The 20,266-nt window shown below is 45.8% G+C and overlaps 1 protein-coding gene across 3 annotated transcripts in view; it reads left to right on the top strand.

Annotated features, from left to right (window-relative positions):
- The window catches only part of ZNF385B (zinc finger protein 385B), an 827,307-nt gene that overhangs the window by 565,365 nt on the left and 241,676 nt on the right, over positions 1-20,266 (top strand). Inside the window, exon 1 of one of the 3 annotated variants that reach the window (XM_075317405.1) lies at positions 9,483-9,555. The exons of the other annotated variants lie outside the window; for them this stretch is intronic. Coding sequence (XP_075173520.1) covers positions 9,540-9,555 — 16 coding nt within the window. The 5' untranslated portion in view covers positions 9,483-9,539. Of the gene's footprint in view, positions 1-9,482; positions 9,556-20,266 lie in introns of those variants that run through there. 3 annotated transcript variants of the gene reach the window in all.

Below are 20,266 nucleotides of genomic sequence, written 5' to 3'. Positions count from 1 at the left end.
ACGCGATAGCACCCACCCCCGTCGTACATGTGATATTTGGTGATCGCTGCCGTAGCGAACATTATCGCTACGGCAACGTCACACGCACATACCTGTGCAGCGACGTCGCTGTGACAGCCGAACAATCCCTCCTTCAAGGCGGAGGTGCGTTCGGCGTCACTGTGACGTCACTAAGCGGCCGGCCAATAGCAGAGGAGGGGCGGAGATGAGCAGCCGGAACATGCCGCCCACCTACTTCCTTCCGCATTTCCGGTGGACGCAGGTAAGGAGATGTTCGTCGCTCCTGCGGTGTCACACACAGCGATGTGTGCTGCCGCAGGAACGACGAACAACATCGTACCAGTGGCAGCAGCGATATTAACGAGCAACAACGATTTAACGATATAACAACGAGCAACGATTTTTCACGTTTCTGTGCTCATTGATCGGCCCTCATTTGTTTTACATGCTGCGATGTCGGTAACGGCGCCGGATGTACGTCACTACCGACGTGACCCCGACGATATATCGTTACCGATGTCGCAGCATGTATAGCACCCTTTAGAGTCATTGCAAGTTGCCAAGTCTCTTGCACTGCTGCTGATATTGTGCTGTCTGTTGCTGCTGACACTTCTTTATATTTCAGTGTTGTGTGACCTTGCTGTTCCACTGCTGCCATTACCATCCACGCCAACCAGCTTACACGATACCCATCTTTGCAAGTATCTACGCTGGTCGTTGCTGCTGTTTCATGCATCTGTCCATCCATCCCGGACGAAATCTCAACATCTGCTTCTGCTGCAACGTAGTGATAGAGACTGTCACTACTGTACCCTGGGACCAGCCGATGCAGCACCAGTCTTCCTGAGTGGCACCCCGACTCACACCTGCAGCATAACACCCTCACCATTAGGGACTCTGGAGAAAACCAGGTGTAGGTTCATAGTTACGCCCCTCTGGATTTTCTGTGTTCTGCGGCCCAGTGGGTTCACTAACGTTACTGCTCGCCCGGCAAGCATAACAGTCATCTTCACAGGCCGACATTGCAGTCCTACGCAGGCGCCCTTTGATCTGTCCTGCTCAGGGCAGATCAAAGTACAGTAATGCGCAGGCACGAGGAAAGATTAAAAACTGCCCGCACATACGCACTACAATACTTTGATCTGCCGTGAGGAGGGCAGATCAAAGTGTGCATGCGCAGCACATGTAATCCATACTAGGCTAGGTAGAAGGAAGACAGCGATTACAGCAAACAGGAGGCTCCGGACCGGAGAGCAGTGCACCCATAGGACCAGGCCACCCCTAAAGCGGGCTTTACACGCTACAAGATCGCTACAGCGATCTCGTTGGGGTCACGGATTTTGTGACGCACATTCGGCCGCTGTAGCGATCTCGTTGTGTGTGACTCCTAGAAGCGATTTTGGATCGTTGCAAAAACGTCCAAAATTGCTCCTCGTTGACATGGGGGTGTGACGACATGGACTCTCATGGGTTAAAGTTTCTTAAAATTCAGCCAGACAGGATGATAGATTGTTTATAGACGGGGGATAAGTCCCTCATTGTTTCTACAAGACTCTTGTTGACTCATGTAATTGTGTTGGCCACTGAAAGCCAGACGTATTGTTTCTCCAGACTCTTTCAGTAACCATTGTAACGTAGTTGTGTATTGCTAATGTGATTACCTTAGTAGCCATTGTCGAGTCTGTGACTTGCAGACTTCATGAAGATATCCTCAGTTTTTCTGTAGACATCATTTGGATGAACATTGTCCATGCAGCTTGAGATTCATCCAATTGGAGAGGCGATCTTGTCCAACCAATCGATGAGGACGCAGTGTGTCCAAGTGGAAGACTGTGGCTATAAAAGGGACTTCTTTAAGCCACCAGGTTGTTGATGGATGCTGATGGATCCAGTATAAGCTCTTTGCAGCTGACTAGAGGATCAGGATATCTTATGGCTTCAATCTAGGGACTCCGGTTCCGGTTGGAGACCATATCCACAGCCTAGGGATTTCGACCCCGGCTGCCAGGATTGTATCATCATACCAGGACTACCTAAGGAGGACACTCAGGTTGGGACAGTTCAGTCACCTGTTACAGACTTTGCAGACCTCAGCCAGCTTCCTAAATCTGGCGTTATTTCAGTCACGGTGGGTGCCCGCCGAAAGCGGGGTGCTGCTGGATTGGAGTAAGTAGCCCTGGAACCTGTGAGTCATGGACATTCTAAATCCCTGTTGAGCCAGCGGAAGGGTGAGACACTGTTGCCTGTTACATTTGTGTGTTTAGCTGGTTATGTGTTATGTGCCGTTAATTGTTTGGGGATCCAATAAAGTCTAATTATTTTGGTTCCCTCACCCTGTGTTGTCTGAGTAGTGTTACGCACACGGTTAAGGAGGCCGGCGTTCAGTTGGGATGAGCCGTGAGCCACGCTGTCTTTCTAAAGGCGGCGGGTTTTAGTGGACGAGAGCACCCACTGAGCCCCGTGTCTCCACAGGGGGTCCTTTCTCAAATATCGCTGCTGGCGCGTGGGCGAAGTTGTTCCTCGTCCCTGTGGCATCACACATCGCTACGTGTGACGCCGCAGGAACAAGGAACATCTCCTTACCTGCCACACGCCAGCAATGAGGAAGGAAGGAGGTGTTCGTCCCGCTCATCTCTGCCCCTCCGGTTTGATTGGCCGGCCGCTTAGTGACGTCGCGGTGACGTCGCTGTGATGCCGAACGTCCCTCCCTTTTGAGGGAGGGATTGTTCGGCAGTCACACCGACGACGCTGACCAGGTAAGTACGTGTGACGCTGCCGTAGCGATAATGTTCGCTGCGGCAGCGATCACCAAATATCGGCATAACGATAGGGGCGGGTGCTATCACACTCGCCATCGCTAGCATCGACTAGCGATGTCGCAACGTGTAAAGCACGCTTAAGTTGGTATAATAAGTGTTTTGTATATTCTACAGAGTGGCCTGGGCTCTTATATATAGTGTTCTAGAATGCTGTATATAGAAGCTCACTGGTGGTGGCCACATCTTATAGGGGACACATCTGTTGACAGGTTCCCTTTAAGGGTCCTATTGGAAGGGAAAAATGTAATATTCATGTGGCAAGGTTGAACACTTTCAATCTCACACTTAGTAATCTTTTAAACCCTTTAATCTTCATTTACAGCCAGACAGAACATGTTGTCTTGGGTTTTCCAAGAACTTGGCAATCGAGTTGGTTGGTCACATACTGTTCCCCCTTTTCATACCCAATGTCAGTCCATTATTTGGATGTCTGAAGCTGGAAAATAATAGCTCATCTTTAGGAATTACACAAGGAAATTGCTAAAAATATTCCTCAAAAGCTAAAATAAGGAATTGAGCCACTCTGTAAGAATTATTACATTCAGATTTTAGCACTGTCATGGAAAGTGTCTGGATGTGTTACTATATGTGTTAAGTTGTTAGAAAAGTTTAGAGCTACAATAGAAAACATATTTAATGTTTTTTTTGTAACATTCACAAGTCATTAGTGAGTGTATTTCCAAAACTGATAAAATAATTCAATAGATGGTTATCAACAAGCCCCAAAAGTTTCAGGTGATCGTTATACTTTTTTAGTTTTCATTTGTTTTATAATTAATTAGTTGATCCTATTTATTCCTATGAGACATAGGGATATTAAAAGGGGCTGACGACAGACTGTACAGCGCCAAAAAATGGCTGGTGATGTAGGAGTGTCACAGTGTGGGAGGGGATAACAGGGGATCGGGGCTTCTAGACTGGCCCTTAGGCTAGGAGGCCCTAGCTCTCCCCAAGTCCCAGAGATACGTCTAATGGTGACAATGGCTGTGTCGCCTTACTTGTCCTACATCTGGCCAGCCCTGAACTAATACCCCCTCTCCCCAATCCGAGGGGAGGGCCAGTTGGTTGAACCCATAGGGGTACTTTGCACGCTGTGACATCGCTATCCGATTGTAGCAATGCCGAGCGCGATAGTCCCCGCCCCGTCGCAGATGCGATATCTTGTGATAGCTGCCGTAGCGAACATTATCGCTACGGCAGCTTCACACGCGACCCGCCTCCTTCCTAAGGGGGCGAGTCGTGCGGCGTCACAGTGACGTCACACGGCAGCCGGCCAATAGAAGCAGAGAGGCGGAGATGAGCGGGACGTAAACATCCCGCCCACCTCCTTCCTTCCTCATTGCAGGTGGGACGCAGGTAAGGAGAAGTTCATCGCTCCTGCGGCATCATACACAGCGATGTGTGCTGCCGCAGGAACGAGGAACAACATCGTACCTGTCGCTGCAGCGAAATTATAGAAATGACCGACACTACACAGATCACCGATTTACGACGCTTTTGCGATCATTTATCGGTGCTTCTAGGCTTTACACGTTGCAACGTCGTTACCGGCGCCGGATGTGCGTCACTTTCGATTTGATCCCGACGAGATCGCAGTAGCGATGTCGCAACGTGCAAAGTACCCCATAGATATGGACAAACGGGAAACCAAAACTGTATCACGCAGCATACTCAAACAGAGTTATCAAACAACAAATGATACGGAGGAAAATAAAGAGCAGGGAGGAAATAAGCAGATGACAAGAGGAATTCATGGGCCGGTTAAGCAAAAAGCTATAGTGAAGACAGGTTCCTCCATCTTAAAAAGGCAGGGAGTAACTGTGATAGTTCTCCTGCAACATGTGATTGAAAAGGTAACCAGCAGACTAGCAGAAATTAACTCCTGCTAGCCCGATCACTAATAAGCACACAGCTGGTCTACGCTTGAGCATGCCTGTGCAACAAGAAGCAACAGAGAAGGCATAGTGTGGAGTGTCAGCGACTGAACTGTGAACAGCGTCTGATGCCGCCATGACACTTGGCGAGGTAAGAGCCAAACACCATGTGACATGGCTTATTTGACCAGACTTATCGATCAGCCTCTTCCAACTAAATAATAGCTTTCCTACATTGTGTTTTCACCCCATGGCAGTCAATGGGGGTGGCGGGGGGGCGTAGCATAGCATTTTCTCATTACAAAGACTTCTAGTAGCTTTATTCTCACAGTTTTGTCTGCTCTGCCACTCCCACGATACTTCTCACTGACTGTTGTGAGATTAAAAAGAATCTGTAAGCAGATTTTTGTTATGTAATCTGACAGCACCATATATCAGGGCTAAAGACCCTGATTTCAGCGATGTATCACTTAGGGGCACTTTGCACACTACGACATCGCAGCTGCGATGTCGGTGGGGGTCTAATCGAAAGTGACGCACATCCGGCGTCGCAGTCGATATCGTAGTGTGTAAATCCTTTTGGTACGATTAACGAGCGCAAAAGCGTCCAAATCGTATGATCGGTGTAGCGTCGTTCATTTCCATAATTTCAGAAGGACAGATGTTACGATGTTGTTCCTCGTTCCTGCGGCAGCATACATCGCTGTGTGTCAAGCCGCAGGAGCGAGGAACATCACCTTACCTGCGTCCTGCGGCTCATGCCGGCTATGCGGAAGGACGGAGGTGGGCGGGATGTTTACGTCCCGCTCATCTCCGCCCCTCCGCTTCTATTGGCCGCCTGTTGTGTGACGTCGCTATGACGCCGTACGACCCGCCCCCTTAATAAGGAGGCGGTTCGCCGGCCAGAGTGACGTCGCAGGGCAGGTGAGTGCATGTGAAGCTGCCGTAGCGATAATGTTCGCTACGGCAGCTATCACCATGATATCGCAGCTGCGACGGGGGTGGGGACTATCGCGCTCGGCATCGCAAGCATTGGCTTGCGATGTCGTAGTGTGCAAAGTGCCCTTTAGTATACTGGGTGTAGAAGATATGCTGCAGATTGAGCAAAGCTCAGTTGTTAATCTGTGGATACTCCTGCACACCCCACAGCTTTCTGTATACATTGTATAGTGATAAAGAGCTGCTAATCAGTGCTCTGGTCCTTGCTTTGACTATCCTGTACATGTCAAGTTATCCTGTAATGATAATCTCCTGCTGATAAAATACTGATTGTATTAAAACAGCAAAACTGCCCAATAAATGACACATCCCTGTAATCAGGGACTCTGCTCCTACATTGTGGTGTCCTCAGATTACATAGAAAAAACCTGCTGACAAATTTACTTTAAAACTAAACAAGTGTTAGTAATCACACTAATTTCACTAATTTCAAGTTTGCTGTCATCAATTTGTAGGAAAAGACCATCCATGATTTTAAACTGTGCTAACAAAAATGAAGATCCTTCATCCAGTAAAATAGAACAGCAGCTTTTATTCCACAACGTATATCCACATCATACTATCATCTCTCTCAGATGTAAAAAACAATCGTACCTTTGCTTTTTACACTTGAGAAAGATGCCAGTCTGCATAAAAAAACACATTTTTGAATTTAAAACCACCTCTATGTTATTGAATCAAGCATCTTCATTTCGCTTAGCATAGCCCAAAACTGTGAATTGTCTTTTTCATCACACATCTTCCAGTAATTGGGCAGCAGCAATCATTATTGAACTTTCACATTTGTGCTATGCAGCTCGCTTAGGTGAGTATATTACTGGGACCTTTTTATTATTATTATTATTATTTATTATTATTTATTTATAGAGCACCATTGATTCCATGGTGCTGTACATGAGAAGGGGGTTACATACAGAATACATATACAAGTTACAATAGACAGACTAGTACAGAGGGAAGAGGGCCCTGCCCTTGCGGGCTTACATTCTATAGGATATTGGGGAGGAGACAGTAGGTGGGGTGTAGATTGGGCAGCAGCTCGGCATGGTGGTCGGGCGGCGGCTCGGCATGATGGTCGGGCGGCGGCTCCGCACAGTGGTCGGGCGGCGGCTCCGTGGTTAGGCGGCAGCAAGTTCATTGTAGATTGTAGGCATTTCTGAAAAGATGGGTTTTCAGGTTCCGTTTGAAGTTTGCAAGGGTAGGGGATAGTCTGACGTGTTGGGGCAGAGAGTTCCAGGAGATTGGGGATGCTCGGGAGAAGTCTTGGAGTCGGTTGCGTGAGAAGCGAATGAGAGAGGAGGAGAGAAGGAGACCTTGGGAGGACCGGAGGTGATGTGTTGGAGTGTAGATTAGTTCAGAGATATACGGAGGAGATTGATGGATGGCTTTGTAGGTCAGTGTTAGTAGTTTGAAGTGGATACGGTGGAAGATTGGGAACCAGTGGAGGGACTTGCAGAGAGGAGAAGCGGGGTGGTAATGAGGAGAGAGGTGGATCAGTCGGGGAGCAGAATTAAGGATGGACTAGAGAGGGGCGAGCGTGACCTAATATATATTTTCATAAATGATCTCTCTATGGTCTGGTGCGCTCTGTTTCCTCACAGTTTTTGCCTCATCACTTTGTAATCGCACACAGCTCTGCAGTGAGATCAGTGAAGAGAGTAGACTGGCTTCATATTTCTCACACAGGAGAAAGGCTGTTCTAATTTATTGTTGGAGAATGTGCTTTTTTCCCCTGAATGACGCCTGCTGCTTATGATTGGTCAACATCATACAGGGGAAGAAGTGCACGCCCCCAGAGAAGAATATCAGTTGTGCTTATCATACAGTATAACCTAAACTTTACAAGCTAAAATCTGTGCAACAGAGGGGAGAAATTAAAAAATTAAAACTAAATTTTATTCAGCTCTGCAGACACTATTCCATGATGTGGCCAGTTTAAAGTTTTAAAGATTCCCTTTAAAGACAATTGAAATCGCACAGCATTTTTTGGGAAAAAAAACACTTTTTGGGGCACTTTTTATGACCAAAAAGATTGTGGCCTTATATTACAAGAAAGTTTTTAAAGAAATATGAAACACACTATCAATAATGCTTTTTGTAATGTTTTAGCTTGTTTTTTGTAATCTTTTAAAGGGAATCTGTCATGTCCTGAAAAATTATAAACTTGCAGATATAGCATTAATCTACAGGATAATAGAATTCCAAAAATGGCCGGCTGCCATCTTGAAAGCAGAGTTACCCCGGGGGGGATAAATTAAGTTTTTTTTTCCTCCCGACAGCTTCCAACGTGCAGATATAGAGGCATGCTGCCACGGCTTCAAACACCTGCATGTGTGTCCTGGCTCTTTGATTAACAGCTGGCCCTGCAGCGTATTTGTGCATAAGGCTAAGTGCGCACATTGCATATTTGCATGCAGTTACGCTGCGATCTGCACCGCAGCGTAACTGCATGCGTCCTCAGCATAATCTATGAAGATTATGCAGGAGACGTGCGCACGTGGCGTATTAGAGCGCAGCGCTTCGGCTGCTGCCCGAAGCGCACGTTCTAAGAAGTGTTATGTCACTTATTCCGTGCGCTCTGCATGCAGCCCCCACTCTGTCTATGGGAGGGGCTGCACTCAGAGTGTATGAAATCGGCTTTTTTTTTTCATTATGGACTCTTTCTGCAGCGATTTGAAGCGCACGTGTGCTGTTCAAATCACTGCAGAAATTTCTGCAGGGACAGACCGCCACATGCGCACAAAGCCTAATTGTTTGACGATCAAACTGGTGAAGCATTCTCATACCCGTCGTTAACTGTGTGCTATAACTGAAAGTCGGAGGCTGCTGGTAGAAATAAAGTTAATTTCCTCCCAGTAGCTACAATTTCAGTAGTTACGTCATTAATAACATCAGCATAAAAAAACCACACCAAATACTCATCATGGTAATGTAGCCTGAGGCCATGTGCGCATGCTGAGTATTTGGTTGCAGAAATTTCTGCACTAAATCGGCATCTCTTGGCTGAAAAAAAGGCACATTTTTGCCACCTTTTTCGATGCATTTTTTTGCATCCATTTTTCCATATGTTTTCTCTGCATTCTGGGGTGGAAAAAGGGTGAAAAAATTGACACGCTGCAGATTTATTTCTGCACCAAATCTGCAAGGGAAAAAAAAGAAACGTGCACAAAAGTTCAGGATTCACATTGACTTTGTTGGCATAAGGATTTGCATGCAGTTTTTTTAAAACGAGATTAAAATGCACTATGTGCACACAACCTTATGGCGACATTAATAATTATATCGTTGATTGATATTTTAAAGAAAGAACCTAGAAACTGAAATGACGCTCTATTAATGTTAGTCTGGAAATTATGTTGTGCTATTTTATCTCCCTTTTTTTTATTCTCTGTTTGAAAAAAATCCTGGAGTATTATCAGATAATGCTGGTTAATATTTCATCAAGGTTAACAGTTTCACTGGGAAACACAAAGTGCAAAGGCCACAGCAAAACACCCCGGGGATAGTTTAGGCTGGACATTTATGGACAATAAAATGTTATTGAAATTCTGTATTTTATGTAAGTAGCATTCAAAGGGTAAAATGAAAAGCCGGGACATTAAGACATAAATGGAAAAATGATTTGTACGATGGCCAACAACAATGGGATGGCTCCTGGGACTTATTCTGCGTTAACCTTAGTTGTGAAACTGGACACAAAGCTAATCAATAGGGGAGGGATCGATCTCTCCTCGTTCTCACCTATACTCCTGTACCCGTCACTCTGTTTCATCACAGCAAGGAGTAAAAGCAACTGGAAATTGGCACGAAAAAGGATATTAATTTTCCAGCATTTTCTTCACTGATAATGTTGGATCACACAGGTACATGTATGATTAATGTTGCATATTTTTATTACATCTTTATTACAATCATTACATAGATAATAGAGCCATGGAAATGATTTTATTGTCAGCACTAATAGAAAATATAGATTATATCAGAAAATGATTGATAGGAATTAATATTTGCATTTATGCCATTTATTAGGATATAATAATAATAATAAAAATAATAATAATAATTATAAATATTTAGAATAATAACAATATTGTATGTTAATAATGATCAAAATGATGAGAATAGTTCATCATCATCATTATTATTAATAATAATAATTTTAATATTGATCAAAATGATAAAGATGACAGTTTTTATTAGAGTTCATTATTATTATTATTAATAATATTATTATTAATAATAATAATAATAATAATTTGATATTGATCAAAATGATAAAGATAATTGTGGCTGCGGCTGGGTACTCTACATTCGCCTCCTATTGATTAGAATATGAGGCGGCTGTGCAGTACGCGGCCGTGGCTGCTATCAGAAGACGGGGCAGCTTTGGAACTGAGCATTTCCGGCTCTCTGCTGCTTCCGCTGGGACAGAGAACAGCTGATCGGTGGGAGTGCTGGGTGTTGGACCCCGGCCGATCAGACATTGATGACCTAGCCTAAGGGGCCCTTTGCACACTACGACATTGCAAGCCGATGCTGCGATGCCGAGAGCGATAGTCCCCGCCCCCGTCGCAGCTGCGATATCTTGTGATAGCAGCCGTAGCGAATATTATCGCTACGGCAGCTTCACATGCACTCACCTGCCCTGCGACGTCGCTCTTGCCGGCGACCCGCCTCCTTCCTAAGGGGGCGGGTCGTGTGGCGTCACAGCGATGTCACACAGCAGGCGGCCAATAGAAGCGGAGGGGCAGAGATGAGCGGGACGTAAACATCCCGCCCACCTCATTCCTTCCGCTTAGCAGACGGGACGCAGATAGGAGATGTTCCTCGCTCCTGCGACTTCATACACAGCGATGTGTGCTGCCGCAGGAACGAGGAACAACATCGTACCGTCGCAGTAGCCAAAATAATGAAAATGACCGACACTACACCTATCATACGATAACGATGCTTTTGCGCTCGGTAAATGTAGTTAAAACGATTTACACACTACGATGTCGAGAGCGACACCGGAAGTGCGTCACTTTCGATTTGATCCCACCGACATCGCACCTGCGATGTCGTAGTGTGCAAAGGGCCCCTAAGGACAGACCATCAATATAAAAATAGTCGACAAACCCTTAACACTAGAAGTCCCAGGAATTTCGAGCTCCATAGGGTTTCAATGGTAGAAATGTCAAATGACCCCTCTCTATTGATTGACATGAAAATGAGAGGTATTGATAGAATTGATACATATTGGCATATTAATACACATTGGGACATTGCAGAATGTTTCCATATACAATAATTAAGCATATTTATGTATGCATTATATCTTTATTATTGTGGTGTCCTAAAGCTGTATAACGTAATGTTACCCTTTGCTCTGAGATCACTGGATCGTCCTGTTGTATTTGTACTAATTATCTGAACTTCAGTAAAGCTGGTGTCACACACAGCGACAACGACAACGACGTCGCTGCTACGTCACCATTTTCTGTGACGTTGCAGCGACATCCCGTCGCTGTCGCTGTGTGTGACATCCAGCAATGGCCTGGCCCCTGCTGTGAGGTCGCCGGTCGTTGCTGAATGTCCAGCTTCATTCTTTGGTCGTCACTCTCCCGCTGTGAAGCACACATCGCTGTGTGTGACAGCGAGAGAGCGACGAAATGAAGCGAGCAGGGAGCAGGAGCCGGAGTCTGGCAGCTGCGGTAAGCTGTAACCAGCGTAAACATCGGGTAACCAAGGGAAGACCTTTCCCTGGTTACCCGATATTTACCTTAGTTACCAGCCTCCGCCCTTGCTGCTAGTGCCGGCTCCTGCTCTGTGCACATGTGGCTGCAGTACACATCGGGTAATTAACCCGATGTATACTGTAGCAAGGAGAGCAAGGAGCCAGCGCTAAGCAGTGTGCGCGGCTCCCTGCTCTCTGCACTGTGACATGTAGCTGCAGTACACATCGGGTTAATTAACCCGATGTGTACTGTACCTAGGAGAGCAAGGAGCCAGCGCTAAGCAGTGTGCGCGGCTCCCTGCTCTCTGCACTGTGACATGTAGCTGCAGTACACATCGGGTTAATTAACCCGATGTGTACTGTACCTAGGAGAGCAAGGAGCCAGCGCTAAGCAGTGTGCGCGGCTCCCTGCTCTCTGCACATGTAGCGACGTTATGATCGCTGCTTCTGCTGTGTTTGACAGCTAAGCAGCGATCATAACAGCGACTTACAAGGTCGCTGTTACGTCACAGAAAATGGTGACGTAACAGCGACGTCGTTGTCGCTGTCGCTTAGTGTGAACCCAGCTTTATATGTATTACCCTGGTTTATCTCATTCTAATGATAAAACTTTTTAGGCTTGGCTCACAAAGGGCATATATGCAGCATGTTTTCTATCCGTTGGTGTGCAGCTGCCTATTATATTTACTCATAGTTACATAGTTACATAGGTTGATAAAAGGCTTAAGTACATCAAGTTCAACCTTTCGTCAGCATAATACATTCTTTGTCACTAAATTTACTATAATCCATAATGTCAATTTTCGTTGATAAAATCATCCAGTCCTTTTTTAAAAGCTGTTATAGTATCTGCCATTACTACCTCTCTACCACGGTCGCAGAGGTCGCCACTGCGACGGGCCCGCAGGGTTATAGGGGCCCGGCAGCAACTCTGTAGAGCTGGCTCCTCTCTGTAAGAGAGGAGATGCGCTGTATAGTGGCCGACTACCAGGGGGCCAGCCTGTGAGTCAGAGGTGTCCGGTGTCAGCAGGGGGGCAGAGGGGCCCCTGATCTGGAGAGGTCCACCAGGCGTTTCTGAGCTGCGGCAGAGCAGAAGTGCTCCTGCCCAGAAGACGGAATCCATCCTGCCAGGACCTGCAATGATGTCATGCCCATGTGACTGTGTGGGAGCAGACACAGGATTGCCGGCAGAAAGCACCAGAAGATATCGATTCCTGAAGGAGATTGGGACACATGACTGGTAATGAGAAAAGAGGGAACATGAGGGGGAGGGGGTGCAGGGTGAGTGGCATATGAGGGCTGCAGACTGTGACAGAAGGATGTGAAGGGATGCAGAGTGTTTGAGAGAGGGGTAAGTTGGGATACAGACAGGGTGAGATATGTGGCGCAGGGTGTGTGACATATGGGGGTGTAGTTTGTGTGATATGGGGGGTGCAGGCTGTATGGGGAGCAGGGTGTGTGAAGTATGGGGGCAGGGGCGTAACTACCGTGGTCAGAAGGGGAATAGACGTACTTGTTTTTTTATTTTGCTGGTTGCATGGCACACGGAGGCCCTGGGGGGGGTGCTGTTTGCAAGACACATGGAGGCACTGGGGGGGCTGGCTGCATGACACATGGAGGCCCTGGGGGGGTTGAGGGGGTTGACTGCATGACACATGGAGGCCCTGGGGGGGGGGGGGCTGGCTGCATGATACATGGAGGCCCTGGGGGGGCTGGCTGCATGACACATGGAGGCCCTGGGGGGTATGGCTGCATGACACCTGGGGGGGCTGGCTGCATGACATGTAGAGGCCCGGGGGGGCTGGCTGCATGACACCTGGGGGGGCGGGCTGGCATGACATGTAGAGGCCCGGGGGGGGGGCTGGCTGCATGACACATGGAGGCCCTGGGGGGGGCTGGCTGCATGACACATGGAGGCCCTGGGGGGGCTGGCTGCATGACACATGGAGGCCCTGGGGGGGGCTGGCTGCATGATACATGGAGGTCTGTGGGACTGCATAATAAACATTAAGGACACCTTATACATGGACAAGGGGTGCATTATTCCTGGTGGAGTATGGGGTTGCATAATACAAAATGAAGGACACCTTATACATGGAATATAGGGGTACATTATACATGTTGGAGCATGGGGCTGCATAATACAATATGAAGATTTATGGGGCTGAATTATAATACATATAGGACTATGGGGGTTACATTGTAATGTATGGAGGCTACCTTATACATGGACTATGGGGGTGTGTCATAAAACATGGAGGACTGTGTGGTGAAGTATAAAATATGGAGAACTATGTGGTGAATTATAATTCATGGAGGACTATGGGGCTGTATTCTAATATATTAAGGGTTATGTGGGACCCTTTATACTATATGGAAGGCTATGTGGGGGCCATTATAGTATTTGGAGAACTTTCCCATGCTCTGCTGTACATCTTCTCTCAGCACCCAGCTTTCCCATGCTCTGATATGGGAAAGCTGGGTGCTGAGGGAAAGATGTATGGCAGAGCATGGGAAAGCTGGGTGCCGAGGACAAGATGGATATCAGATCATGGGAAAAGTTGGGTGCTGATAGACGGATTTCAGATCTGGGAAACCTGGGTGCTGAGGGTAAGAGCCAAGTGTGAGCGTCATTGTCCCGTAACCCGAGTGTCAGTGTCATTATTCCGTACCCTAAGTGTCGATGTATGTGGAGGGGGGCCCTGGTCAAAATTTTGCACCAGGGCCCATCAAACTCTAGTTACCCCACTGCCTCTTGTGATAGGACATTCCACAGTCTGACTACTCTAACTGTAAAGAACCCTTTCCTATTCAGCTTTGTATGAGCTTTGAAGGAATAAGTCATGTTCCAGTCCTTTATATTGTCCACACATGTATTTAGATATAAATATTTCCTCTAAAATGTCTTCTTTCTAAGCTAAACAAGCCCAACTTTTCCAACCTCTCATCATATGGGAGGCCTTCCATTCCTTACAATAATCTAGTTGCCCACCTTTGAATTGTCTCTAACTTCTGGATATCCTGTTGAAAATGTGGAGCCCAAAACTGGATCCCATATTCCAGATGTGGCCTTACAAGTGATTTATAGAGGGGTAACAGTACTTTGGGATCATGGGATCTAATCTTTATTTTTTTACATTCTAAAATCTTTTTTGCTTTTCCAGCTGCTGCCTGACATTGAGTGCTGCTGCTCAGATTATTTGTAACCAGAATCCCTAAGTCATTCTGTTCTGTAGTCTCGAGTTTACTTCTATTTAATGTATATAGCTCTGGCAAAAAATAAGAGCCCACTCCAAAATTGTCAGTTTTTCTGATTTTTCTCTTTATAGGTATATTTTTGAGTGAAATGCAAATTGTTCTTTTGTGCTATAAACTACTGACAACGTCTCTGAATTTCCAAGCATTCAATTTTCTATTTATTTTCTGAAAATGAGAAATGGTCAAAATAACAAAACAATGCATTGCTTTCAGACCTCAAATAATGCAAAGAAAACAAGTTCATAATCATTTAGAAGCAACAAAACTAATAATGTATTAACTCAGTAAGAGTTCAGAAACCAATATTTTGTGGAATAATCATGATTGTTAATCACAGCTTTCATGCGTCTTGGCTGCTTTCCACCAGTCTTTCACACTGCTTTTGGGTGACCTTATTCCACTCCTGGTGCTAAAATGTAAGCAGTTCTTTGTTTGATGGCTTGTGACTATACATCTTCCTCTTGATTACATTCCAGAGGTTTTCAATAGGGTTCAGGTCTGGAGATTGGGCTGGCCATGACAGGGTTTTGATGTGGTGGTCCTTCATCCACACAGTGATTGGATTAGCTGTGTGGAATGGCACATTATCCTGCTGGAAAAAACAGTCCTCAGAGTTGGGGAACATTGCCTGAGCAGAAGCAAGCAACTGTTTTTCCAGGATAACCTTGTATGCGGCTTGATTCATACATCCTTCGCAAAGATGTTTGTTGAATTTTGTATACCTAATTTTCAGCTTTCCCCAACACCTGGTCGTCTAATAGTTAGATGGAGACCTGGAGCGGTGTACAAGCCACAATGTCTTGCACCCACTGTGAAATTTGGTGGAGGATCGGTGATGATCTGGGGATGCTTCAGCAAAGCTGGAATTGGGCAGGTTAATGCAGTGTGCGATCACTTCTCCTGATCAGAGCTCGCGGGGTAACCTGAGGAAGGCCACCTAGTTCATATATGCTGTATATGTCCTAGCTTGTGAAGGAGTTAAATACTAAAATAGTAACACAAAAATCTCTTTTAGGCTGCTTTCACACATCAGTTTTTTGCCATCAGGCATGATCCGGCGAAAAAAGTGATGCGATGGATCCGGCGAAAAAACGGATCAGTCACATTAGTTTTGTTCATCCGTTTCTTCAGTTTTTTGACGGATCTGTTTTGATACTGAGCATGCTCAGTTAAAAAAAAAACGGATCCGGCAGCCGGCATCCATAGGCTTCCATTATAAAACACGCCGTACGGCGCCAGATCCGGCGCGATACGTTTTTTCGCCGGAGACAAAAAACGTTCACCTCAACGTTCCATCTGGCCGTTGAACAAGCAAATTTTACCGGATCCGGCGAAAGCCGGATGGAACGCAGGACCATCCGGCGCAATCCAGCGCTAATAGAAGTCTATGGGGGAAAAAAACGCATCCGGTGTCAACAGATGCCGGATGCGTTTTTTCATGTTTCTGCCGATTTGTGCCTGATGGCAAAAATCTTATGTGTGAAAGCAGCCTTAGGCAATTGTTTACATTCCCTTTACAAGGACACCAATGAGTTTAAAGTTAGTGTGCAGAAAACAATTGCGCGAAATCACTTTCATTGGCAATACTTTTTGCCATCAATAGTGTCACAGATCTGTGCCTTAAGGCTCCGTTACACACTGCAATACATCGGGCGATATATCGTCGGGGTCAAGGATTCCGTGACGCACATCCGGCATCGTTTGACATATTGTAGCGTGTGACAGCTACGAGCGACTGTTAACGAGCAAAAATACTCACCTTATCATTGCTCGTTGACATGTCGTTCATTTTCAAAATAGTGGTCACATTCCTGGATGCAGGTTGTTCGTCGTTCCCGAGGCAGCACACATCGCTCCGTGTGACACCTCGGGAACGACGAACACAGCTTACCTGCGTCCCGCCGGCAATGCGGAAGGAAAGAGGTGGGCGGGATGTTACATCCCGCTCATCTCCGCCCCTCCGCTTCTATTGGCTGGCCACTCGGTGACGTCGCTGTGACACCGAATGTCCCTCCCCCTTCAGGAAGAGAATGTTCGCCGCCCACAGCGAGGTCGTTCGGGAGATAAGTACGTGTGACATGGGTGACCGACTTTGTGCGACACGGGCCACAAATTGCCCGTCACGCACAAACAATGGGGGTGGGTGCGATCGCATGATAAATCGATGCGTGTAACGGGCCCTTTAGTTCGTGCTTTCTTCTAGGTTTCCATCTCTGTCTGGTGCTGTAAGATTTAATATGAGAGCAGAGCGCTGGAGACAGAAACCTAGGAGATGGCATTGTCTACTAAGGGAGGACATAATAAGACCTATAATTATAACATATTGAGCTGATTGGTATTTTTGGCTCTTTTGTTATTTTGCAGCATACAATGGAAGTGTGATTATAAGTAACGGTATCACATACTTCGGTGTAGTGCGACTTATTATAGCACCATTTATTGGCTTTAGCCTGGTGACATTAGAGCCTGGAATGTACTGTGAGCACATGGCGGGCTGTCTGAGTACAGGATCAGGCTCGCAGCTTTCATTCCTACTACTAAGAGATCATTACAGAGGTGCCATACATCTCATTTGCAGCGTGTTGACAGCCTCTTCAGTGCCATCTGACCCAATTGTTTCCTTAAGTGCTAAACAGAGGCACCAGATTGTGCTTAGAAATAACTTGATAATACGTTTATTAGAGCACTGGGGTCTCACTGTCCTGTTATGGACCCTCCTAAATAGCCTATGCTTACAGTCGTGTAGCTCTGTTCTTTTTTTTTATTAATCATGTTGTATATTCGCTATTAAAAAGGAGCAAAATAAAACAAAAAAAAAACCTAAAAAAACCCCATTGATCTCAATGTCAGATTCTTAGGCTATGTGTCCACGGGACATTCTACCTGCGGATATATCCGCAGGTACGTCCGCAGGTTTCCCACAGCAGCTCCCCGGAATCCGCAGCTATCCATTGCGAAATATCTGCGGTAAACCTGCGGATACTCATGCAACTTACCTGCGAAAGTCTCGCCCTGTATCTCCATAGCGGAAGGCCGGGACATCCGCAGATATTTCCGCATGAATAATTGACATGCAGTTACATGCGGCCGCGGTACAACCGCAGCATATTCCGCAGCCGCATATACCGTAGCATGGACACAGACACTCCCATGTCCCATAGGATAACATGGGGAGTGTCTGTACTTGCTAAAACCTGCAGATTTATCTAGAAAATCCAGATAAATCCGCAGGTTTTCCATGGCAAAATCCGCGGGTACATAGTCTTGTGGGCACATAGCCTTAGGGGGTATGTTCAAATGGAGTTTTTTGGAGGCAGAAAAATAGAGAATTTTTCATCAGCATGCACTTTTTTAAGTTTTTTTAAAGTTTTTTTTGGGAGATGTTTATTTTAATTTTTTTTGGGAGATGTTTGTTTCTATTGAACTATTTTTTAACCAAATTTGAAGAGATGGTTTCCCCATCTTCTCCGTATTGTGTCTACTGACACATCAGTCCAGGCTTTGGTTCTCTGCAGAGGTGTCATTCCCACATATTCATTGCAAACCCTTTATATTCACAAAAAAAGTGACCCAAGGTTTTTCTGAAATGAATCTATTTTTTTTTTTTTTTCATTTCTCCACACTACGTTTGCCGGCTTTTCACTTGATAGTGTCACGTTTGAAGCGGATTCCACCACAATGGTGTCTCTTCTTTCTTTCTGTTGAGATATAAAGCCTGTTGGAAAAACACCAATAAAGAAAACTATAAACAGCAAAGTGATTTACCCATTGAAATGAAAAGAAAAAGCATTCAGAGTGGTTTTTTTTTCATGTAGATTTTGGACCAGATCTGCTTCAAAATCCTCTTGAACAACACGTGAGCGCACCTTAATGCAACGTTTCCACAATGAGCTTTTGGTGCGTTTTTAACGTTGCGTATTTTCGCTGCATCCAAAAATGCAACATCTTACAGTTCCAGAAAGTGGATGAGATTTCTAGAAATCTCCTGCCTGCTTCTTTATCATGCTGTGTAAACTGACCTGCGGTGCGTTTTTCAAATCCGCAGCATGTAAATTTCTCTTATGTATATACTGACTTTTCTGCGCAGATTTTCCCCATAGAGTAGCTTAAAGGGAACCTGTCAGGTGCAATATGCATCCAGAACCACGAGCAGTTCTGGGTGTATATTGCTAATCCCTGCCTAACCGTCCCTGTATACACTAGCATAGATAAAGAGATCTTTATAAAAAGTATTTCTAAAGATCTTTTACCTTATGCTAATGAGCGCAGCCAGGGACTAGTCCTATGGGTGTTAGTTCCCCTGGCTAGTCGGCTCCATTAGCATGTTAGTACACCCCTGTGGGCGTGCTAACATGCTAATGAATGCGCAGCATCATAGGATGATCTCACTCACGTCTCCGCTGCCATCGCCGCTGCATTTCAGCTCAGTGCGCATAACCCCGGAGGTCCGGTCATGCGCACTACTTCAGTTTGAAGCCAGGACGCGTACACCCGGCTTCATAGTGCGCAAGACCCAAACTCCAGGGTCATGCACATATCTGTCAGCTGTGACACACCAGTGACAACTGTCTCTTGTGGTGGGTTGCTAACCTATCAGTTCTTGTTCAGATGATATCCTTCTATAGATTCTTACTACTCCTGAGGAAGAGGATGGATTTAATCTGAACCTGGGCCACCGCTGTACATGGCTCCATATTAGAAACGTCAGTCTCTCATTTTTGTAATACGTTTCTCTCTCTTTTTGTCTCGTCTTTATTTTTATACAGCTATCCTCCTTTTTTCAGATTAAGTGAAAATAATTTTGCGATGTAAAGTTTTCTTAGAGAATAAATTATTTCTTGTTCTCCTAAAGGTTGGTGGAACCAGACGAGTGGTTGTAGGACATTTGAGCTGAATGTTACTCACAGTTCCTCACCGGTCAGGGCTGCAGCCATCTGTAAGAATTAAATGTATTATTCAGCAGGTCATACAATACCGATGCTGTAATCCTCTTGTAACTAAGGGGCTTTTTTCCAGTTGTAATTATATCAAATGATCATTAAATAAAGTAATAGGTAACAAGTACAATGTAGAATCCATGAAGCACAGTTTGGCTCGCGCATGAATTATCATCTTCAAAAATAATTTTTTTCTTAAAGTCTAAATATTATTCAATTTCTAGCTGAATCTGGATCTCAACGATCTGCTCAACTAGACCCACACTATATTTTGCTGTAGAAATGGCCTAAAATCTTCTGCATCACAAAGACCACAATCTGCTGTCTATAGAGACCCTTCATAGCAAACATAAAAATATGGGGGCAAGGGGAAGGTTCGGTTCTGCTTGTCATCACCATACTTCTAACCATCAGAGATCATAATGTTTGGTCCAGTTGATAACTGGGATGACGAGGAAAAGATTAGCTTTGGGGCAGATCGGATTATGCATTTGTACCGTCCCGCGGGCTCGGCTGCGACCGCCGAGCCGCGCGGATCCGTGCTCGTACTGCGGGTGGTGGCTCGAGCCTCTCACGGACCCGGGGGTCACGCAGCTCTGCAAGGGAGTTGGCACTACACGTGGGGATTTGGGTGTTTGATTTGGGATGATAGTTCGTGACGCC

The sequence above is a fragment of the Anomaloglossus baeobatrachus genome, chromosome 7, assembly GCF_048569485.1.
Source record: "Anomaloglossus baeobatrachus isolate aAnoBae1 chromosome 7, aAnoBae1.hap1, whole genome shotgun sequence".
Classification (NCBI taxonomy): Eukaryota; Metazoa; Chordata; class Amphibia; order Anura; family Aromobatidae; genus Anomaloglossus; species Anomaloglossus baeobatrachus.
This window is presented reverse-complemented; position numbering and strand designations above follow the sequence as displayed.